This window comes from Atheta coriaria, unplaced genomic scaffold, assembly GCF_025399875.1.
Source record: "Atheta coriaria isolate IRGN ID8LTWV9N9 unplaced genomic scaffold, Caltech_Dcor_3.1 hic_scaffold_9_pilon, whole genome shotgun sequence".
NCBI classification, from domain to species: Eukaryota; Metazoa; Arthropoda; class Insecta; order Coleoptera; family Staphylinidae; genus Dalotia; species Dalotia coriaria.
This window is the reverse complement of record NW_027045451.1, coordinates 7319826-7342936: the sequence shown is the minus strand read 5'-3', so window position 1 is coordinate 7342936 and position 23111 is coordinate 7319826. Positions and strand designations below refer to the sequence as shown.

General features: G+C 39.4%; 4 protein-coding genes across 5 annotated transcripts in view; 1 reads left to right on the top strand and 3 right to left on the bottom strand.

Moving 5' to 3' along the window:
- Window positions 1–11392, top strand: part of LOC135798278 (zinc finger SWIM domain-containing protein 5-like) — a 38911-nt gene extending 27519 nt beyond the window's left edge. The window contains exons 4-13 of the mRNA XM_065311066.1: window positions 5734–6026; window positions 6091–6241; window positions 6431–6582; window positions 6668–6945; window positions 7020–7156; window positions 7215–7768; window positions 7912–8314; window positions 8379–8809; window positions 8865–9083; window positions 9144–11392. Coding sequence (XP_065167138.1) covers window positions 5734–6026; window positions 6091–6241; window positions 6431–6582; window positions 6668–6945; window positions 7020–7156; window positions 7215–7768; window positions 7912–8314; window positions 8379–8809; window positions 8865–9083; window positions 9144–9659 — 3134 coding nt within the window. The 3' untranslated portion in view covers window positions 9660–11392. The remainder of the gene's footprint in view (window positions 1–5733; window positions 6027–6090; window positions 6242–6430; window positions 6583–6667; window positions 6946–7019; window positions 7157–7214; window positions 7769–7911; window positions 8315–8378; window positions 8810–8864; window positions 9084–9143) is intronic.
- A 32-nt stretch (window positions 11393–11424) lies between these two features.
- Window positions 11425–13255, bottom strand: Gbeta5 (guanine nucleotide-binding protein subunit beta-5). Of its 2 annotated transcripts, none has more exons than XM_065311068.1 (7): window positions 13138–13255; window positions 12963–13087; window positions 12769–12905; window positions 12546–12664; window positions 12218–12488; window positions 11754–12158; window positions 11425–11693 (listed from the first exon to the last, which is right to left on the bottom strand). In XM_065311068.1, the coding sequence occupies exons 2-7, from the start codon at window positions 13075–13077 to the stop codon at window positions 11682–11684; spliced, it is 1059 nt and encodes a 352-aa protein (XP_065167140.1). In that variant the 5' UTR covers window positions 13078–13087; window positions 13138–13255; the 3' UTR covers window positions 11425–11681. The 2 variants fall into 2 exon arrangements, with proteins under 2 accessions (XP_065167140.1, XP_065167139.1); XM_065311067.1 differs by having other exon boundaries at window positions 12963–13078; window positions 13136–13249.
- Window positions 13256–13350: 95 nt separating this feature from the next.
- Window positions 13351–14209, bottom strand: mRpL12 (mitochondrial ribosomal protein L12). Its single transcript, XM_065312037.1, has 2 exons — window positions 14028–14209; window positions 13351–13964 (listed from the first exon to the last, which is right to left on the bottom strand). Exons 1-2 carry the CDS (start codon window positions 14090–14092, stop codon window positions 13463–13465), a joined length of 567 nt encoding a protein of 188 aa, XP_065168109.1. The 5' UTR covers window positions 14093–14209; the 3' UTR covers window positions 13351–13462.
- Window positions 14210–14343: 134 nt separating this feature from the next.
- LOC135799025 (pancreatic lipase-related protein 2-like) lies at window positions 14344–15591 on the bottom strand. The gene is made up of 3 exons (XM_065312036.1): window positions 15501–15591; window positions 15158–15430; window positions 14344–15091 (listed from the first exon to the last, which is right to left on the bottom strand). Exons 1-3 carry the CDS (start codon window positions 15559–15561, stop codon window positions 14535–14537), a joined length of 891 nt encoding a protein of 296 aa, XP_065168108.1. The 5' UTR covers window positions 15562–15591; the 3' UTR covers window positions 14344–14534.
- Between the last annotated feature and the right edge of the window lie 7520 nt (window positions 15592–23111).

The following is a 23111-nucleotide window of genomic DNA, read 5'->3' as shown; positions in this document are numbered from 1 at the left end:
ACGCTGGCCTCGTCCAGCGAGATAATTAAGTTTTTATCTGCCTTCTACCTTTGTCCAGAGAAGGCTCTCTGGCACTCTGGCTGCGGCGGTGTCTCGTTATAGTTTGCGGATTTTTATGGTGATCGTGTCGTAAATGTTGGCGAAATTTGCAATTTACGACAATGCCTCCTACAATGGCATGGATTAAAACGATTGCAAGTATCATTTAATTAATTATTTATTATTTACTCGACGTAGGTACTTGTGCGCTTGTTGACTTGAAAAGTATTGCAAAATTTAAGCACTGTGCAATGTATACAAACATCATAAATTTATAAATTAATCACAGTAACTTGAGAAAAACAGCGACGAGTTCATTTACCTTACGTGAATGTGGAAATTTGAAATTAGGATCGGAGACATCTTGCTGTTAGTGGCAACAAATTTGGCTTGTTTGCAATTTGCAGGCAATTGGTAAGCAAGAGCCATTGTGTGGTCATTGTATTCGCTATTCACTGCGATGATTCCAGTTTATTCCGAGCTCTCTCGGCGCGAGGAGCTTTATTCGGTCGCGTGCTTTCCGCTGTCCTTTCTAAGGTCGAATCGCCGCGTCTGGCGGCGGAGTCTGGACGCTCGCAACGCCGTCCTCGTTGAGTGCCACATGAATTATGGTCTAGTCTTCTTTTTATACCTTTATTCCACCTTCCACACATACACATACCTACAATTTAATAGCATATCTAAGTAAACTTAAATCGAATATTTTGAAAATTTTACGTCTCCTCTATATTTCTTCAGTTTACTACTTCTAGTTTTTTCAAAATTCATATGCTACAAAATAGAATAGATGGAACGTGTGCAGAGTGCAAAAGTGACGAACCTTTCCAACATTTTCCTCTTCCATCCTCGTGCGCACACAGCTTCTCGTTGGGTTTGTGTGTGTGTGTTTTCAATGTGCACGTGCAACACACCAGGCGATATGCGGCTATAGACACCCTACCACCTGCACACACTTGTTAGACCTGGTTGAGCCTGACCCGATACGGCTTTCGAGGGGGTTGAAACGTAGTGTGGGGTGTAGCGATGGTGCAGCATGTCTGTCTGCGCTTCGCTTTGGCCCAACATGTGCTTCTATTTTTTTCTGTTTACTGTCCTATATATTCAATATTTTGAAGTTATTAATAGAACCATCAGAAAATTACTATTTACGGCTTTGTTTTTTTCTCTGAAATGATGTCTTCTCTTGATTACTGCGTACGTGATCTATATTTAAAATAATAGTTGTGGCCTATAATGGCAAATGAAACTCGTTTACCCTTTTGATTTTTTGTTGTTGCGTGCCGTGCAGCTTGGTTTTTGTAAGTGTAGTGTTTGTCGTTGCTGGATGCTGGAGAGAAAAAATATTCGATTAACCTTAATGACACGTTGCGCGTTTTTCTCCGGCGACTCGCCGGTGCCGATGCGGCCATGTTAATGCGTAGGGTGTGGTAGAATTCGGCCCTATGCGCGCAGGGCCAAAACGAATCGCGCTCCACGTGAGGATCACGATTTATTAGTCGATATATGTTGCTGTCCGAAAACCAGCCGCCGAACAATTCTCAGAGAACGAAAGTCATCATCGAGTCATACCTCAAGAATTTCTTTCTACGTGCAACTGTTTCAACTCGGGAATTTGGAAGGCGTAATTTTAAGCTTTGGCAGATGAAAAATAAATAATGAAATGGCACGGAATATAGAATTGAAAGCAGAAAATACGTCAGAGTATTGTTATTAGATTCGTATTTTCAGGTAGGTAGGTAGAAAAACCGATTTTGGGCGCTCTGACATCCAAAAGGTGCTCTTTTGGAACTTGACAGAGGTTCTAATTCTGAAAACGAAAAAAAAAAACACCCTAGGTGGACTTTCCTACTATGATGCATTTTTACAAAAATACATTTTTATTATAAAAGCATCTCTTTATCAAAGCGTCGAAACACCCGGTATATTTAGACAAGGGCTGCTAATTTTCCATGTTTACCTGCGAGGCCACATCCATTCCATTTCATGCCATTATTAACTCTTTGGGTGGGGCGGACTATCTCGATGTCTTTTATCTTTGCTCGAAAATAAAACTTCGGCGGCCATTTTCCATCCAGCCGCATAAGTTTAGTTATTATGCGTCTCGTTTCGGTTATTTAATTTGGTACAACCACTTTCAAACTCATGCACCCAGCACAGCGCGCACGGTCCAATTAAACTAACGACCAGTTCGGAACTAAATAATGAATGGCCGAGCGCGGCATAATTTATTATATATATGGAAATTTTTCATTCCGTTTCCAATTTTAGCGGCCGGCCACCCCGCGAAACGGCGCATTACGTAATTAAACTCATGCGGGGTCTCCCGAAATTGCAGCCGCCTCATTGTCTATTATAATTTATCGTGTTGCAATTATATATTTAGCTCGTTTTACGACCTGGAAAAGAATATCAACATGATGATCACATTCGAGTATACATATGCATAGAAATAATTGCAATGATTTGATTGCAACTTGGAGATAGCGCAATAAAATCTATAGATTTTATTTTGTTCGTTGCCCACTTGTTCGCCTGGAGAGCTGAAAATTAATTATCCAGTACCTCGCCTTAATTTGTATATAGGTAACATATTCACATTGCGCTGGTTTAATGTTTTATTGCGTCGCATTGTAGGTGTTCATGATGTAGGAAATGTTTTTTTTTTTCCCGCTGGAGCTATTCGTGATTTATGTTTTTGTCTGTATATACAGTTGATTTAAATATTTTAAAATAGCGGATCCAGCTTTGTTAACGTTAAAATCGTGAATTTACTGTATAGTTGGTCGTTTTCTCTGCGGTAATCTTGCGTGATTTGCAAGTTTTCGATTATATTGCTCTTGCGGTGTGATGCAATTGGTTAAAAAAATTTGTACTCGATAATAACCACACCTATTAAGTCCCCGTTCTGGCCCGGCCTGTGCGCCCCCAAGCTGTAACGATTTCATATTACGGAACGAGCGGGCCAGGCGCAGGAGCACCTCAAACAACTCCTTCATAACCTCTACACATTGACCTTAAAGTTTGTATTTTTTGTAAGATACTTTTGTTTGCAACTCTTAATTAAGAAATTATTTTCAATATATTTGGTGATTAAAATGATGATACTAGTTGAAGATATGCGAGATGGATGCGGATGTATGCGAAATGTGTACGCAACGTGCAACGCGAGAGGGGTGGCTATCGATCGAATCGGCCGGTTGCTGGCGCTCGCTCTTCCGCCGCCTGTGTGCCGCTGCCACTGCCGCCTCCACCGGCGGGCGCGTGTTCTTCTGTTTCCATGCGATGTGTTTTTCTGTTGTTTTTCGGCGTCGCGCCGCATACACTTCTACCACCACCACCAGCAGCGACGTGCGTCTGTCGTCTGTCCGCTGTCGTTTTCACCGATTTTCCGCCGCCAGCCGCCAATGCCCGCAACGCGTGCGTCTCTACACCGCACATCAGCTCGTCGTTCCTGTCCCTGTTTCGCGCTGTGTGGATGTGCGGATTTGCGCCGGCGCGCAGCACTCGAGAAGCACACATCCGCTTTAATGCGCCTGCTATGCCGGGGCGAATTAAAGCCACTTAAAGCTTGCGTCGTGTGCATCACGACACGCATTCCCTTCTACAGGCTCAACAGCAGGTCCTCGAATTCACCAAGCTCCAACCAGTCGAGCCCGTCTCCTATCGATACTTGTATTCAGCTTGTGTTCACGTCTGTATATGTCTCTGTAAATTCGTACAGACAGGCTGCTGGGCCTGTTCCCGATCGTAAAACCAAATATTGCTTCCTTTATTGTACGTTTTAAATTCGCAAACATACAAAAAAAAAACGTTCACGAGTGCGCCCGTCCTACTCATCGAGTCGAAAATACAAAATGGCCGCCATGTCTTTATGGCCTACTCGATTACGAGTGGCCACTTATCAGCTCTCATCTCCAGCGGGTTCTTTTTCTGTCGATTTGTTATTCTGTATGCTGTACTCACATACGCGGCAGTCATACCTACATTAACGATTCCGTCTGGAATGGTGCAGTATTTGAATAGCGCCATGTTTATCTGCTGCCGAAGGGTGCATTGTGAGCTGTGCACGGAGTTCATCAAAGTCCGCGCGTCCGCATAATTTATAAGCAATAATAAGGTGAGCCTGCATTGAAAATAAAGGGTGGCGCACTGGATCAGATCGAAGACAGAGGGCACATGCTCCGCATTCTGGGTGTTATTCAGCGCGCGCCGGCTCGGCCTCTCCTCTCTATTCATATTCAGAGTTCGTGCTCGAGCGGCAGTGTGCATTTGTCATTTAAATAAATTAGCTTCAAAAAGTATGCTAATTTTCGGCGAGCATACGTATAATGATGAGCCGGCACGCATACCGACTGTTGCGAAACTCGTCCAACTTGGTTCCTCATTCAATATCGTCATTGTAGATCTTCATTGTTTAATCTTGGTAGTTTTCATGTGTTTAACCAAACAATTTGGCGTGCTAGAGTTGAGTAGTCCTCCTTGGATGATGTGTTGGTTGCCTGCTTCTGGGAATTCGCTGAGGAGCGTTGGCATGTAGGGTGGGTTGCCTACATGCATAAATTCATCGCATGCAAGCAGGAGCGTTTTGTTCGCGACTTGCTCGGCGTGCTGATGATGGCCGTCGACGAATTCGAATTTGCATTGCAGATAGCTCTGGTACGGCTGGAAGTTTCAGCCATCCGGCCTTCTGCACGGCTTCAACGGGCTTCAAAAGCGTCGTCATCGCGCTCTGGCTGGCTGGCTGCGCGCGATTCTCTTTCATCTCTCGGTCGCCTCGCGTGGCCCCGGTTCGAGCCTGCCCGGCTGGTTATTATTGTGCATTCAGCTTTTTGCATGCCCCGTTCGTTTGTTCTTCGCGTGATACGTGAACGAATCGCACGAAATGCGCACCAAGTTTGCTCCGCAGCCCAACCCCGTGGAGTGTTTGCACAGGCAAAGACTCGCGGATTTTTCATTGATTTCCAGCCAAGTTTTCGCTTCGATGCGGACGCCTTCGAGTTATGCAACGTACTTTGCACACACACACACACACACTCACTATAGGATTATTTGTATTAGGAATTCATTTAGTTTTCTGAAAAATTGATTTTCTTCGTGTTTGGTTTTATTGCGAAAAGTTGGCAAAGCAAATTGCAGCGAAATATTTGTATGTTTGTCCCTCCGGCTGGGCACAAGTTGAAAATTAAAAATTTAATACACATTCCGTGTACTCGTTCTCGTACGTCGTTGTTCCGCCCGAAGAGTTGTTATTGGTCCACTCTGGTGCATGTCGTCGTCGGGGTACATGTTTGATGGAGCGCCCGCAGGATTGAAACGTGTTATTATTTATTAAAGCGGACCTTTCCTTTGCCGGCGGCGAACGAGCACATCGGTTTTAAGCGGGCGCTCGGGTCGCGCGCTCTACCCGCCTGCTACGGCGGCGGCGATTGCGCGCCGCCCCCGCAACCAACCGAACACGCATAAACACCGACTCTCGACAACACTCTCGCTCGACCCGGACGATCGACGCCGGATTTTTTTTTTCTATCACCTGTGGCAATTTACACGCCTACAAAACCAATATGATCAAAATGCACAACGTGAACTGCGTGAATGGCGTGAAAACCAATAATGCAACTGAAAACTATCTCTGCTGTTTTTTTTTTGTTTGCTAGCGTTGTATTTTAATTCAGGGATTTTTTTTTTGTCACACAGAAACCCTCCTGCAGATGGACAGACAACAGCTACAGAAATTCGTTCAGTACCTGATCTCAGAGCATCACACCGAAGTGTTGCCGACCGCGCAGAAGCTGGCCGACGAGATACTACAGCAACGCAGCGAAATCAATCAGATTCCGGGGGCGCCCGATCCGACGGCGGGCGCCTCCGCCGACGACGACCACACATGGCACCTCGACGAGGAGCAGGTTTGCGAGCAGGTCAAATCCTATCTCTCGCAGGGCGCTTACTACAACGCCAATAAACAATTAAATTCGTTGTTTTCCAAGGCAAGTGTCTCATTGAAAGAAAAAAAAAATATATATTAATTTTTTTTTCTTTAATTTCTTCTAGGTCAGAGAAATGCTGCGGGCGCAGGATTCAAACGGCGCGCGCATGTTGACGCTTATCACGGAACAGTTCCTATCCGATCCCAGGCTGCAGCTGTGGCGCATTCAAGGCCAGGCTATGACTGATAAGTGCCGTCAATTGTGGGATCAACTCGGTAAATATGAGTCCAGCAAACCTCATTCACCTCGAACACTGCGTTTCGAATAAACACAGACGCGACTTGACCCGAATGAATATGAAAACATATTTGCACGAAGCGCGATAAAGTTTGACGAACCTGAACAGTTATTTTACACACATTTGTCCACTGATTTACTAAATACATGTTTGTCTTCCGGTTTAGGCTCGTTGTGGGTGTGCATAGTATTAAATCCGAATTGTACAAATCATGAGAAGCACCAATGGAAGCAACTCCTAGAGAAATGGACGCATATTGATGTATGCCCACCGGAGGATCCCGATTTTCGGTTGCATCAGACGAATCAACGTGATTCGGTAATTTTTTAAATCTAGAATATTATATTTTCAAATTTTATCCCCATTCATTATTAAATTTTAACAATTTCAATTAAAATTTCAGTATGCGAATCGAGATCGCGATAGAGATAGGCATTACCACGACAGGGACCGCGAAAGGGATCGGTATGCGGATAGAGAGCGGGATCGTCGGGAGAGAAGAGACAGGGATCGAGAAAGGGAACGCGATAGGGATCGCGGAAGGCCGGTCTATGACTCTTCGAGCAGCTCTGATGACGATGAGGCCAGCTATCTCTACAGTAGGAACAATAACAAGCGATTACGTTTATCAGGGAATCATTCTAAGTCAGCACCAGCTTTACCTAGGACAGTATTTCATAGGTAAGTTATTAGTCAATGGAGTTTTCTTTTTAATTACATGGCGCTTGATTTGCAATTTTCTTTCCGATTTACAGGGCTTTAGATGCGGTCTCAATGTCATGGGACAATATGCACTTGAAGAACATATTATCTAGCGACGTTTATTGCTCACACGTGCCGGACAACTCCACTTCCGGCACATTTAATTCTCAAGGACAACCTTTATGGAATGGTAAGTCAAAAATATTCAGTTTTTAAACCGAGTTAATCAATTTGTGTTGTGTCTTTAGAACCTATACCTTTGTGTGCCGCAAGAGTCGATTCTCTCCGCTCCCATGGTCATATGGAAGCCGCCCTTCGGTTAGCAGTATCTGTGGTGCGTACCATGAAGCAACAGCAGTTGCTCGCCCAGAAAAAATGGAACGAAAGCCAGCAAGCTGCGTGCAGCAGTAGTTCGTCGGCGGCGAGTACCAGTAAAGCGAATAAACCGTGCACGTCAAGATGTGCTGGCCAGTGTATTGCGGGTGCTTCCTCCTCGTCGACGACGTCTACTAGTGCACCTGCAAATACCGACGGTTGGGTGGGTCATCCGCTTGATCCCATTGGCACCCTCTTCGATACACTCGCAGACGCATCGATTGTTCCTGAAGACCAGCGACCCCGCACGCCCAGCTACCTAGATCTGGTCGGGATGGAAGACCAGCACAACATTCGGCCGCGTTATCATCACGTTCCTGTCGTGGGATCGCGCGACCGCTCCGAAACGTATCTTACGTTAGCCTTCGAAGTTGCCTTGATTGGACTGGGCCAGCAGCGCATCATGCCGGTCGGCCTTTATGCTCAGGTAAGATTTTATTCAATTTTAAAGATGATCACACAATAATAAAGCACGCCGATTAATTTAATCGGATTATATGCAAAGGTTCTTATCGTGGAACATGGCCACTTGAGCGCCTACAATAACAATGTTGCGTTTTTACCCTACAGGAGAAGGCGTGCAAACAGGAAGACCGTCTCATTGCAAAGCTGCAGGAGATCGAAGGCGATAATAATCTGGTAGCGGTGTTGCGGCGACAGGCGATTATCTTGCTGGAGGGCGGGCCTGCGAGCGGTCTGGGAATCGGTATCCACCCGGAAAGCATTCCGATGCACACGTTTGCCCGCTTCATGTTCCAATCGCTGCTCATCTACGATCCGGATCTTGCCTACGACGTGGGTCTGCGCGCGATGCGTCTACCTCTTCTTGAAGAACATGAGGATTCCGATGATCCTATGGGTGGAAATGCCTCCAGCTCATTGATGATGAGTCGCTCACCTCGGTGGTTCACCCTTGGGCACATCGAAACTCAGCAATGCACTCTGAGCAGCACAATGCTATCAGCTGCCAAGGGTAAGATTAGCTAATTTATACACAACTCCTCTTATCATCTACATGTACTTGATTGTCTTTTCAGGTGAAGTAATGCGCTTGCGCACAGTACTTGAGTCTTCCCAGCGTCATATTCATTCTTCGTCGCATTTATTTAAGCTGGCGCAGGATGCGTTTCGCTTCGCGACACCTGAGAACGGTCCGCGACATCCGACGTTGCTTAGCGTCGCTTTTGAATTAGGTCTGCAGGTGATGCGCATGACGCTATCGTCCCTGAATTGGCGGAGGCGCGAGATGGTGCGGTGGTTGGTCACGTGCGCTACTGAAGTAGGTGTGGAGGCATTGATCACCATCATGCAAAACTGGTATCAGTTCTTTACGCCAACGGAGGCCACAGGTCCGGTGGCGACCACTGTCATGTCGCCAAGCACTCTTATGCGGCTCAATTTGGCGTTTGTGCAGCAGGACGAACTTTCAAGTTGCGCGAGGACGCTTGCTTTACAATGTGCTACAAAGGTATTTTAAAACGACGTCAATATATATTTCTTTGACTATATTTTTTTTTCCAAAGGACCCTCCGAACTGTGCCTTGAACGCGCTCACACTGTGCGAAAATGAACCGCTGGCGTTCGAGACGGCGTATCAGATCGTCGTGGAGGCGGCATCGCATATCATGACTTCCTCGCAGCTCTTCACCATCGCCAGATACATGGAGCACCGTGGGTATCCCACGAGGGCTTACAAGCTTGCTGTACTCGCGATGAAAAATGTGCATTTAGCATACAATCAAGTAAGTGGAATTTACCCTACATTGTTCAATCAAACTTATATTTTTATTTATGCGTATCAGGATACTCATCCAGCAATAAACGACATTCATTGGGCGTGCGCGCTTAGTCACTCCCTTGGGAAGTCGGAACTGACCAATATGATCCCGCTTCTAGTTAAGAACGTGCAGTGCGCGACTGTATTGTCGGACATATTGCGGCGTTGCAGTATGACCGCACCCGGCATATCCTGTCCACATCCGACTACATTGGATGGTGGTAAGCACATTACAATGCCGCAGCACCGTTCTTCACGAGGCTGCACGGCGGGTATCAAACCATTGTCGTACGATAGACCACCATTGAGGCAGTTACTGGAGGCAGCCGTCGCCGCGTATATTAACACTACGCATTCACGTCTTACGCACATCTCGCCGCGTCACTACGGTGATTTCATCGACTTCCTTACGAAGGCACGTGACACATTTGTGCTTGCACAAGATGGCGTCGCACAATTCAGTCAGCTCATCGAGAATATGAAGGTCGCCTATAAGGGCAAAAAGAAGCTGATGTTCTTGGTGAAGGAGCGCTTTGGCTGATACGCGGCGGGCGCGCCCTGCGACTCACGAAGCTTCGGTAAGCCACGGACAATATACAGTATGAAATTTTAGACGATAATCTTCCACAAAACACAAAATGGCGGCGGAGACAAAATCGAAACGCAGATTTGCAGACGCACTTAAATTTAAAGCATTATTTAATCGTTACATTATATTGTTTGATTTTCGTTTACTATTAGTTAATGCGCAGACTGATTTATTGTTTAATTGACTATTATTTAAGTTCGAATGGCGCGCACACGCAACAACTGACGGCTTATTTATTTTTCTATTAGAAAACGTACGAAAACCAAGCGGCGCGCGTCATGTCTGGTTAAAAAAGATCTCAACGAAAGTAGGCAGGGCGAACACGGAATGCGGAATTAATGTCTGTTCAAATTCATTCGGCCCTTTTAAATAATTTGTGTTAAGATTTTGTATAATCAACCAAAGATTGTTATATGTAAATTATTATTTAATTAGTTTCCTTGTATATATGTCATGTACATTTTGTTTAGTTGAGATTACGTAAGTGGTGCAAACGAATCTGAATCTTGTTCAAACTTTTTAATCAAACTTGCGAAACGTATTTGAATCATTTATCAAAACGTGTACAAACGATTAGACTTGTAGAGCCCAATTACAAAAAAACATAAACTTACTTAATGACTGAATTAATAAGTAAGATCGCAATCAAAATTCTCTCTGATGAACAACTAACTACTGGGCTTGAAATTATTTCATCTGTGATTCAAGCAGTTTACCACTTGCTGTTATTCATTTCTATGATTATCTTAGGATTACTTTGCAGTTCTTGCACCGTATTATTTGTACTGTATTAAGTTTCCTCTTTACTATGATAATTCTAGTTTAGAATAAGTTTTCATTTCATGTAAGACGAAATGTAAGGGCACGCATGTGGTTTAGCATTCTTATAAGCGCAGTGAATTCGATTTTGACAACTCGACGTGATAATCTTCCAGTAAGTTATGTGCAAATATGAAAAACCTCACACTGCGCTTCTTAAAATGTTAAATTATGCGTTTTCAAGATATAATTAGATTGACTTTACGTCCATTTTGCCGAAAACGAAACAAAGGAACATTGCATGTTGTCACGTACACTGCAAAAGAGGAAAATGATTGAAAATATTGTCTATGTATATAATTGAAAGTGAACAATTCATTCCAGACGAATTAATCGAAGCATTCAACTATGTAAGATTACAATTCTGTTTTGTAAACTTTGCGAAGGAAATTTAAATTTTAAACTAATTTCTACCATTAATGCAATTAATTCGTTGTTGTGTTGTGTTTTACGTGTAAAAAAAACAAGATAGTTCTGTAAGTAGGTAAAATAACGAAACATAAGCGTGACGACGAGGCAAAACGTAACGATTGTAATTTACGACGGCGGCGCGGAAAAAAAGTTGAGAAATTGTACATATTGCCAAAAAATAATAATGTTAAATTAGAGTAATGTGCTAAAATGCATGGCTGCATTTAAACATATTTAAAATTAATGAGAAACGTGCAAGAACGCGTTCGTTTTCGTTCGGAATTCGAAAAGGTAGCAGATGGAGACAAAGAAGAATAAACAAACACAGTAAACAAGTAGCAATGGTTGCATACGTCATGTCTGGTGTGTGTACGAATAATTTATGATTATTTTTATGACGACGAAAACGAGATGATAATGAAATGAAAAAAATAAAACAACATATTTGTAACGAATTCGTGGTACCTGCTGTAGACGAGAACAAGAGTTTACAGGATTCAACATTTATATTTTTTTGAATTTTCTTATCATAAACATGAACATGAATGGCTATCAACAGAACATCATCTTGACCTAGAGCTACATGACTGACAATGCAAAATGCAAGTTCAGAGTGCCAGAAGTGATCCACGAGCGTTAGTCAGTGGTGTCAGCTCCAAGCGTCGAGGAAACATCGGTAAGTGATGCTATATAATTTAAACGTCTAATATTTGGTACGTTGCGTTAACAATGCGCTGAATAAAATTAAGCCCACACCTGAAAAAAAATCATAAATTAGTTTCTCTCCGACTCAGAAAAATATTTTTCGATCATTACTCTTAGGGTGTAGTCCCAAGATCCAGTTGAGAGTGCTGTCCCATCCGGACTGACTTGTAAACAGGAAACACGATTCTCGTGCCCATATAGTAGACACATGCGTTCGCACTTTAGCGTATCCCAAACACTCACGGTATAATCATTGTAACCGGAGAACAGGAGTCTGCCAGAGACTGAAAAGTCCACGCTGTTCACGCCAAAAATAATACTTTCCTTGCTGTAAATGGCGACCTCTTTGTCGGCTCGCAGATCGAAGAGTCTACATGTTGAATCGTCACTTCCTGTTGCGACAGCATCGCCGCTCGGGTGGAACTTCACGCTGTTCACATCCGACTCGTGCCCTTCAAACGATTGCACACATTGACCTGAACGCATGTCCCATATCAAAACCAATTTGTCACAGCTCTAAACATAAAAATAACTCTTAAATCATCAGTTAAGTTACAATATTCGAACAAACTCACCCCTGAGACGAATGTATTTCCGGTTTCTGATGGTGCCAAATCAATTGCCATCACATCGGCCGAATGCCCGTGGAAATTTTGTAATAACTGCCCTGATTCAACATCCCACAGGGCACAAGTTGAGTCACCACTACCAGTGAGTATTTGCTGATCTGAGTTGGGAAAAATACAACAGCTCATGTAACTGGTATGTGTGCCCACTGTTTTCTTCTTGAGAGTAACATCTTCATCAAGACTCAAAGGGTAAACAGTAACTTTGTTGTCCAAACCACTAAAAATAATTTGAAATAAACAATCCTTCCATTTTTAATTATATAATGATAATTACCCACAAGCTACCAAGTTACCAGAAGGGGCATAAGCACATGCCATCACCCATGTTGTGGGCATGGTAACTGCATGCTCCTTGTTAGTGGTGAAAGCATCCCAAATAATCATCTTACCATCCTAATGTACAGAAAGCCAACACCATGTCAATGAATAATGTTAAAAGTGCAAATGGAACTGTATAAACCCAACCAGTGAACTATAAGTATATGCACAATTCATACCTGGGAAGATGAAACAATGTGTCTTTTATCTGGAGACCAATCTGAACACAAGACTTTAGCTTGGTGGCCCTTTAGAGTCCTCCTTGGTTTGATATTCATGTAATTGATGATTTCCAACCTCTCAGCCACAGAAGCCACTACAACACCAAGTTTATATTATGAACTCTACAAATTTGAATAATTATTGTTATTACATGTGACATCGTTAAGTTTCTGGCGTTCATCTTCCAGTTTTTGCTTTAATGTTTCTGCTTCCTTCATCAAAGACTCCACAGTCTCAATTGGCTGCGCTTTTACATCGGCGGCCATTCTGAAAGTGCTAATTATTGTAGTAAGTTGAATGTAATTTGAATATTCTGCAATTTACACTGTTAATTTGGTGTTTGGACTTGGTTTTAAACGGATTTGAGATGAATTTTAAGAGGAAACAAGATCAATCAATAAACATAAATGTGTTGCTTGTTTTGGTGGGGCAGAGATGTGCAGCTTTTACGAAGCTTGAAGCGATGCGCGCGCACCGAAATTTTCTGGTGGTAACTACATTTGAAATTGTGTAAGCAATTTCAATTCATTTCAAATTCGTTTTTCGTGGTTTAGCGTAAGACACACGCATTTATTTTATAAGTTTATTACAAAATCACAATTTAAACTACAGAAATGGTACATAGTACAAATTAATATTCTAGTTATTACTTTATTCAATTTCTATCTCAGCACCAACTTTAATCAAAGCTTCTTTTAATTTTTCAGCTTCATCTTTTGCAATATCAGCCTTAACAACAGCTGGTGCACTCTCCACAAACTTCTTTGCCTGTACTAAGTTCATTCCCTCCATCAAGCTCTTAATCTCCTTGATTAGTGCAACCTTCTGTTTCTCATCAAACTTGGTTAGTTTGACTGTGAAGGAAGACTTGACTTTCTGTGGTGCTGCCTCTTCATCATCATCACCAGCAACTGCATTTCCTACTGGCATGGCTCCCATCATAGCCATTGGAGCATCAGGTAGGTTTAGTCTCTTTTTTAATACTCCAGACAGCTCAGAAACCTCCAGGAGATTCAATTGTGAAATTTCAGTAACCAATTTCTCTATTTTTGGAGATACTGGTTTATCTACATTTGAAGGAGGAGGGATTGTTAGGGTAACAACTGGAGATGCAGGTGAGGCTGCTGCAGCATCTGCTGAACTTAAAGGCACACTGGAAAATAAACAGTTTTATCCTGATCTCTTCAAAAATCATTAATGTTATAATGTTATTTACCATCGCGAAACGTTCCGCCAGAGGAACCTTTTAGAGGTGCAAATGAGTAAGCGTGAACTGTTCATAGTTGCGATTATTTGAGGGCTTTTTACGACACCTACAGCATAGATGCAGAATACCTAATTGATGACTTTCGGCTCTTACGGAATTTTTGTGGTTAAGTTTATTCGCAGGAGCATGGGTTTGTATTGTAGCTTTCTCTTCTAGATGGCGCTCTAATGTATTGCTTTGGAAGCAAGTTGGCCCTCTAGTTAGATACACTTTTATTATTTTTAAATTTTATTTTCTTCAATTATTTCAAATTATTCACCATTATTGTATATATGGAGAATCTGACAGAAAAAGCATTTTATATAAAGAACATTTATGGGCTGTAATTTGGCACTTAAAATAAATAGTAAGAATCTTTCGAACAAAATTCATTTCTACTGCATAAAAAACGTTGTTGCGTTAATGCATCGATTTTAAAGTTTTGAGAAATTACGATATAAATCGTTTAAACCATCACTATACAGTTGAACATGTATAATTACCTTGTGCAAACGGAAAATTGGAATTTGTTTGAAAATAATAAATCCCTGTAGCATTAGTGGTCATATGTTCTCCATAGATCACCGCCGGTCGATCAGACAAAAGCGGCGTAGCTGTAAAACCACAAGAAAGGATCGATTCATTAAAATATGCCGGTGCTCTCAAATGACTGCAAACTTCAATTAATAGACACCCCGGTTGAAGAGACAGAAATAAACCATTTGCGTAAAAATCAGCTGTACCAATTTGTTTTGTTTCGCCTAGAATCAACGAAGTATGTAACGCATCAACAAATACGGCATCCGACGGCTCAAGGCCCACGTCGAGATTAAATAAATCTGGAATAAGACTGAACATTGGTCCAGCTGGATCTAATGCAGTAATGCGTTTGATTGTTATATTTCTTTGTGATTTTATTCTGCGCGCTGCATTACTAGAAACATGCGCTCCTAAAGAAAATCCAATTATGTGAAGTGTCTCTAGGTTTAAGCCTTGTTCTTGCAGGTCAATTAAAAAATCGCCGACAGTATCACCTAACAATTAATGTAAAATGAAACTAACTTATTGTAAATTGCTGTAAATTATGTTTATAAACATACCAACAGTTCTTACACTAAAAGCTGCAAGTAAATAGAGTCCTCTTGATTGACTCCAATCGGTCATGATAACAGTACATTCCATCAGTTGGAAATACGAGTCAGAGATGTATTCATACCATTCTGTTGTGATATTTTCCAGCCAACCATGGATTAACACAATGATAGGAATACTAAGATCCAGTTTTTCTAACTCATCAGTTGTTAAATTTCGTATAGTGAATACCGGGTTTTTATACGAATTTGAACGATAAAAAAACGATACATTTGATTGGCCTTTAACAATGAAAATTATAAATAAATATTAACATAAATGCAATACACATTTTGTTTATCTGAAAAATACCTTTAACTATAATGCAAATTAAAACAACAGACCATAACGACTGCAGTCCTTTGTTTAACATGTTCACGGTTTAAATAAGATTTCGTAATTTATACAATTGCATTATATGTATTCATTTTGCATTTATATATTTTCAGTTATCAATTTTAATTACTATTAATAAAGAAATTTTGTGCAAGTTTGTTGTTTGTCTCATACGTCATATGATAAATGATTATACTGAATTTAAAGCGTTGCAATGCGGGCTTGCAATGTTTTCACCTGATAATCCATACTCAAAACATAAATTTATTAATCAGTTTCTAATTAATTAACGTAATCACTAATCACCATTATTGGATTTAAAATCAGGTACATCTTTGATATCTTTAATCTTCTGTAAAAATAATTCGATTCGGCATTTCTGAAAATCACATCTACGCCGGCTCTTTATAGTATGTAAATAATATTTATATGTATTATTAAGTGCTCTAAAATATCAATTAAAAAGTACTCTTTTAAAAAATTAAAACACTTGAAAACTAATTTCAATATTTCAGTCATAATGAAGGGACTTTTTAAACAATGACTTCTCTTCAACCCTGTAATGTCCATAAGAAATTCAAATTGTAATGTTTGTTGGGATTGAGGTTCGGTGTATTACGATTCAGGGATCTTCATTTATGGATAACACACGTGTTTACTGATTAATTAACAATTAATTGTAACGCTTCGGACTTTTGAAAAAGTTAACAGACATGAATGTGTATTTGGGCGTAAGTTTCCAGCATTACAGCATAACAGCAATAAAATTCCGGTAACATAAAGTAAACCTATTTATACTTGGTATTACTCTGATTCGTTTAACGTAATTTATTTTCATAACTTAATATAATTCCTTCAAAAACTTTACCGTATATTTATTATGAATTGTATATAGAGTAGTATTTGTCCTATATAAGTATATTTGTTTATGCTTTTTATTGCATTGAAGACTAGATTACGGTACTACGTACGGTCTATACCTGTACGACCTTCACTATACTAGCCGTGGGGAGCGGGAGAGAGGATAGTTTAGCGGACTATTAGCAGTTTCGGACCGATTGTCAGCTGATACGGTGGCTGATCCGCGTTCTTCTTCCGCGTGTCTGCAGATACATTTGTTTTTATTTCGATAGTTGTATATGTATATCATCATTTTTAATATCAATTAACGAGTAGCCCTTTCAAGAACCGTTATAAAAACATTTCAATTTTCCACCCCTTTCGGAAGTGCCTTGAAATGCCCTTCAAAATTCAGCATTTTTAGGAAAACTGGAAAAGATGAGATGGAAAACACCCTGAATCTCCGAAACTAATTGACTATCTTCGAGTTTCTCTACGCCAGAATAGAGTCAGGGAGTTTGTCTACACGATGCATACCTTTTCTACCTTCCAGGTCTTTTGGAAGTGCCCTAAAATGCTCTTCAAAAATAAGCAATTTTAAAAATATTTGAAAACATAGTGTGGAAAACACCCTGTATCTTGTAAACAAATTGACTCTCTTTTAGTTTCTCCCCGCCAAAAGAGAGTCAGGGAGTATGTCTACACGATGCATATTCTTTCTACCTTTCAGTCCTTTTGGAAGTGCCCCAAAATGCTCTTCAAAAATGAGCAATTTTTGAAAATTTTAAAACATGGTGTGGAATACAACTTGTATCTCGTGAACTAATATATTTTCTAGAAGTATCTAAACGTCATGTTAAAGTTCGAGAGACCCTTTACACTATGCATACCTTTTTAACTTTATAAACGCTTTGGAAGTGTCTTAAAATCCCATTTGAATATCGCTAGTTTTGTTCAATAAATTTCATTTTTTGGTCGAATAACAGGGTCGAGCTTTTTTTCATCAAATTTATTCGGTTGAATTTTTTGTTAAAAATTTTTCCTTAATTGTTTGTCGCGGTATTACGTACTGTTTCTAAATGCTCCTTCGATTGTGCGCGAGTGCTGTGAATGCTGGGTGTTCGTTAAGCGCGGATTGTACACACGCAGAGGTAAAGCGTGAGTGAGGTTCCGTCGGCCGTCTTTTTGTAGCATACGCGTATTTCATATTTATTTCGTATTTTCTTTGGATATGCCAAACGCGCAAAAATGTATTTGGCATCAAGGTATGTTCTCGCTTTCCTTCAGCCATATGAAAATCAAATCCATTATTGACTTAACTTGTTTTTACTTCAACGGCGTGGTCTTACGCCACACAAATAATTTTTGTCTCTGTTTTATTACCTACCGTTGATTTGCAATACGTATTCAATTGTTCGTTTTCGTTTAATGTACAAATCCTAGGGCTTCACACGAGATGTGACTGGACGAGACTATCAAAGGTATCGTCTCGGTCTCGGTATCGTCTCGTAAAAGCGAAAGAAGACCGAGACGATACGAGAAAAGTCTCGGTATCGTGTGAAGCCCTAACAAATCCGTCGGTTGCGTTCATAATTCTTTGGCGGCTCTTTTTCTGGCAAAACTCACTAACACTAACACTATTGGATATAATGTTTAATTCCGAAAATAAGAAAGAGAAATCTTTTGCCTTTTTTATGATGAAATCAGCTTTTGGAATAATTGGAATTTTTAAATCCTGTTTTGGATTTTTAAAGATAATTTAATTCTTAATTGATTATTTAAGAAATTATTTTTCTATAATTATTGGTTAAGGCCCTATTTGCAATTTTAATCAAAAAAAAAAATTTTTACATTCCAAAATGGCTTTAATCTACATGTTTCCGATTTAGAATTTAATATACTCTCAAAAACCAAAAACAGAATTCAAAAATTCTAATTATTACAGAATCTGTATTTGTTGAAATAAAATATTTCGTCATAAAAAAGGCAAAGATTCCTCTTTTTTTATGTCGAATGCAGTTTTCACTAAAATTTCCTAAAAGGGCCTAAACAGTTAATCTTGGGAAAAAAAGTTACTAAAATAATCGATGTAAAATTAAAAGAACTGTTTAAGTATTTATTATCCTAACATTGAACGTTTAGGGCCTATTTGCAATTTTAATTTTATATTCTATAATTTTATTACTGGTGTCCGATTCATAATTTAATCGAAATAAAAGTTCCATGCATTGTACGAGTAAAATTCTTTTCATGTTCTGCATTACCACACTGAATGTAACAGAGTTTACAAACAAACAAGTTTTCTTATCTCGTGCAATTTTTGTGCGGTCGCCATGCGGTTCGCCACGCGGTTGGCTTGCCTACAACGTCAGTCTCATATTTGTCGTCGGGTGATCTGCACGCACATTTTCTTCACAATAATTTGAGTTCTTTAATTTCTTCGCGTCTTTACGTAATATTTCTAAATGCTCCTTCCATTGTGCGCGAGCGTTCGTTAAATGCGAATTGTTTATACGCAGAGGTAAAACGTGCGTGATGTTCCGCCGGCTGTCGGATACTCTTTTTGTATGATACGCGTATTTCATCATTTCTACAATGTGCATAATTAAGGTCCTTACAATTTATTGGATAGGCCAATAGCGCAAAAATTAATTTTTCTACTTCCACATATAAAGCGTCACTTTTTTCACGGTTTGTAGACACAAAAATTGGTAAGTAGAAAAATTAATTTTGTATCAAGGTTCTCGCATTTCTTAAGCCATTTGAAAGTCAAATCCATTATTACCTTTACTTGTTTTTACTTCAACTGCGTGGTCTTTAAGCCTACAAATAATTTTTGTCTCTGTTTCAATACCCTTGATTTGCATTACTTATTTAATACCTTGTTTTGTTTTTGTTTTATGTACAAATTAAAAAGATTAAGATAGTCGCGTGCCGTCGGCTGCGCTCTTGATCCTCTGTCGGCTTTCCGGGCTGCTCGCTGATTGTTTTATATGATTTAAAATAAAATTCTGCTTTGTGCTTTACTTTTGTAATATCTAACAAATCACTTTTCCTTAATATCCAAAGAAAATACAATTTTTGAAATGTTCTATTTTATGTTTCCTTACTTTTCACTTTTCTTTGATTTCCGGTGTAAACATTTGGATTTTTAAAAAAATTCCTGATGGTTTTCTTCTTATATTACTCGTATCTGGTTATTGTCGCCATGTTACTTGTTTCCATCCGTTTTGGGGCTGTCCATTAATCACGTAATCTTTTTTTTTTTCATTTTTTGGACCTCCCCCTCCCCCTTGGTGATACGTCGTGAGGTTTAAGATTACCCCCCCCCCATCATCACGTGTATTTTAGTCCCTACAAAGAATAATAAATTTTTTACAATTATTATAAGATAATATTATTATCTTTAAAAACAGATAGAAACTATCATTTATTTAATTCATAAATTACACTATTACACAGTATTACACTAGTCCATGAACATATTTAATATATATTGTCCTCGGACCACGGATTTGCAAGACTTTCTTCAACACTAACAACTGCACTAGCCCATATTTCATTAAATTCCTTCTGAGCAATACCAGGTTTTTTTTCCTTTTTTATACTCCGCAAAAAGGTCTTTGTACAGATCACCAACTTTAAACATTGTTTTAATGTGTTGTGGGTGATGTGTGTATGTAGTGTCGAATGTGTATTGTCTGAGGTGTTTATTAAAGATGTGGAGACTACCAAGTCTGGTGAAGAAGTGTCTTTCCTCATTTCTTGTCTCTCACCAGCAACCCACCAGCAAGAAATTGGAAAAATAAAAAGATGTAAACTAATAGCAAGCTAATAAAACTAAAATATTAAGAATTTTGGGCCATGGCATGCAATGCAGATATTGAAGAATTTAGAAGGCACAGATGGTGAGATGGTAGTTGCACTACGGGACATAAAAATTAAAGTAACTGCTGAAAGTAGTAGAATTTGAAGTAAGAGAGCAATCAGCAATAAAAGTACTTAAGTAAAGATGTTGGAAAATAACTGGCGGGCTACTATTGGCGACTGCATGACAAGCCGGGTGGTCGGCGGGTGAGGCCTCCGTTCCTTGTCTGGCAACGGCAAGTTAAGGGCTTACTACACGCCGCTTTTCTCTTTCGTTGTGTATCACCCTGTTGATATATTATCCCTCTCTTTTAATAGACCATACTTATTAGTGTTTGGGCGTTTTACTTTTAAAACTTAGAGTTTTCTTTTTGTAACACCCTGTATATTAATTTCCCGTGATGTCAAAAATGGCATGATATATGTTATCGGATTTAAACATATGATTTTCCTGTAAAATATTGTAGTTTTCTTTTGTATCACCCTGAATTATGATTTCCCATAGTGGGTTTGCCAAAAGGGAAAAGATATATGTTATCCTACTTAAACTTAGGATTTTCTTATAAAATATTGTAGTTTTCTTGTTGTATCACCCTGTATTATAATTTCCCGCAGTGTTTTGTAACACCCTGTATAATAATTTCCCGTTGTGAATTTGCCAAAAGGGGAATGATATGTGTCATCCCACTTAAACATACATAGAATTTTTCTTTAATTTTGTGATTTTTTCTTTACATCACCCTGTATATTAATTACCTTTGATTTTACTTTGACTGTGGTTTTAGATATATATTTCCCTACTTGAATTTGGATTTTCTTTTTAAATGTTATTAGGTATATTGTTTGTGGAACACCCTGTATAATAGTTTTCCGTAATTGCCGCGAAAATTTTGCAAACTTTGTTAGTATTATATTTATATTCTTTGTTATTTTTTACCCTTGGTCCTTGTCTGCATGTACGAGGCTATACTACTCTTATAACGAGATTCAAAATGGCGGCGCACATATTGTTTAGTATTATATTTTACAAGTTTTCATTGTATACACGTTTCAATAAAGAAATGTTAAAAGTGAATGTGCCTCCTATGATTTGTGTGTACCCCTTCTATCATTTCAAGTATAGGTCAGAACTTGTAAAAATATTTTTAAGTGTCGCCTGCTGGAGACGACTTAAAACTTAGAAATATTTTTACAAGTCCTCATAAGGAATGTCCTTATAAGGAGTTCTCCCACTCGGGGGATGATCTCCCACCATAAAAATTGTTGATATGCCTGAGAATCCTGGGGATGAAGCGTAGAGACATCGCAGCTGTAGGATGGGCCGGGAGCACATCGAAGCAGTGTGACTGTCTAACGACACGCGCCAAAAAATTTAAAAATCTGATCCTCCCCTGTTATCTTTCTTCTATCTCCTCTTTTCTGCTCTACTCTACTCTACTCTCTCTGTTCTCTTCCTTCTACCTTCTCCTATTCTTTACTACTCCTTCTTCTATTTCTCTGTTCTCGTTTCTCCACTTACTTTCTTACTTCTATTATTGCCTTCACTTGTATTTCAATGTCTCTTATGTTTTACTGCAATTCATATATGCAACCCAAATTACACCTGATATTTTTATATTTGAGAAAAATGCCTTTGATACCTGAGATTCGATCCGTGTCTGCTAGCATGCCAGCAGGTGCACGTCTCCACTCGACCACCGAGTGTTTTTATCGTTAATATTTAATTCTTCTATTTATGTTTCTGCTTTATTAAATTTTTTAAAAACAACAACACATGAATTAGCTATGTTACACTCACATAAGCTTCATATGAAATATGATTTAAGACGCATATACTGAAAACGACAAAGAGGATATTACAAAGAAATAGGAATAAGATTTTAATTTTAAATTGAGTTTTATTAATTATATTTAACAATACATTCTTTTTTCTTTTTTAATAAAACGAACGTACGTACGATCCAAGGTATATCCTACGTACCATCGAGCCACAACGCTCTGTTATCAAACGTTACACACAAAGTAGAATTGTTAGTAGTAACATTTTCGTAGCATTAGAAAGATACAGAAAACGCCTCATGGACCAAACATGTTTAGTTTACAGAAAATAGTTTCACCACACATTATATCAAACCAAATTAATATAAAATTTAATGAATATGTTCTAAATTGCATCATAAAATCCTTCAACCTGAGTTCGGAACACCACAAATGAGAAGCACAAGCCAACAACCGGGCGGTATTCGACAGTAGACACAAATGTTCGGATAAAGTCACTCAATAGCAGGTATCACGAGCAATAATTCATTAACGTTCAGCCGCGCTCGCTGAAATACATTGTCGTTCATGCCACTACTAAATGAAAATCACCAGAAACGCGATTAATAGCTACGAAAACAAAAATTGGTTTTTACATGTCAATAGGGCCTTAATCTATAATTGTGTTACTGCATTCAGAATTTAATTTACTTTCGGAATCAAAAACAAATTTTAAAAATTAAAGCACAAATCAGAATTTTATTTTGAATCATGTAAAACAATTGGAAAAGCGCAAACAAGTAAAGTCAATAATGGATTTGATTTTCAAATGGCTGAAAAAATGCGAGAACATGCCTTGATGCAAAATATTTTTATGTTTTGCTATATCCAATAAGTTGTATGGACCTTAATTATGCACATTGCAAAACCGATGAAATACGCGTATAATACAAAAAATAAAAAATAAGACGGCCGACGGAATATCACTCACGTTTTACCTCTGAATATGTACAATCCGCGTGGTACGAACCCCGCACATCAATCGCGCACAATCGAAGAAACATTTAGCAACTCAAGAATAATGAATAATGAATGAATGAATAAGGAAGAAAATGTGCGTGC

Bases quoted from the DNA above. Each gene is read 5' to 3' on its own strand.
- Gbeta5 (XM_065311068.1), bottom strand. From the start codon at position 13,077: ATGGCCGCCGATGTAAAAGCGCAGCCAATTGAGACTGTGGAGTCTTTG. The intron at 12,665-12,768 runs GTATGAATTGTG...TCTGTACATTAG, and splicing joins ACATTGTTTCATCTTCCCAG to GATGGTAAGATGATTATTTG. The intron at 12,159-12,217 runs GTGAGTTTGTTC...TTTTATGTTTAG, and splicing joins GAAATACATTCGTCTCAGGG to AGCTGTGACAAATTGGTTTT.
- mRpL12 (XM_065312037.1), bottom strand. From the start codon at position 14,092: ATGAACAGTTCACGCTTACTCATTTGCACCTCTAAAAGGTTCCTCTGG. The intron at 13,965-14,027 runs GTAAATAACATT...TTTATTTTCCAG, and splicing joins TGGCGGAACGTTTCGCGATG to TGTGCCTTTAAGTTCAGCAG.
- LOC135799025 (XM_065312036.1), bottom strand. From the start codon at position 15,561: ATGTTAAACAAAGGACTGCAGTCGTTATGGTCTGTTGTTTTAATTTGC. The intron at 15,431-15,500 runs GTATTTTTCAGA...TCATTGTTAAAG, and splicing joins AATTTGCATTATAGTTAAAG to GCCAATCAAATGTATCGTTT. The intron at 15,092-15,157 runs GTATGTTTATAA...ATTAATTGTTAG, and splicing joins TTTTAGTGTAAGAACTGTTG to GTGATACTGTCGGCGATTTT.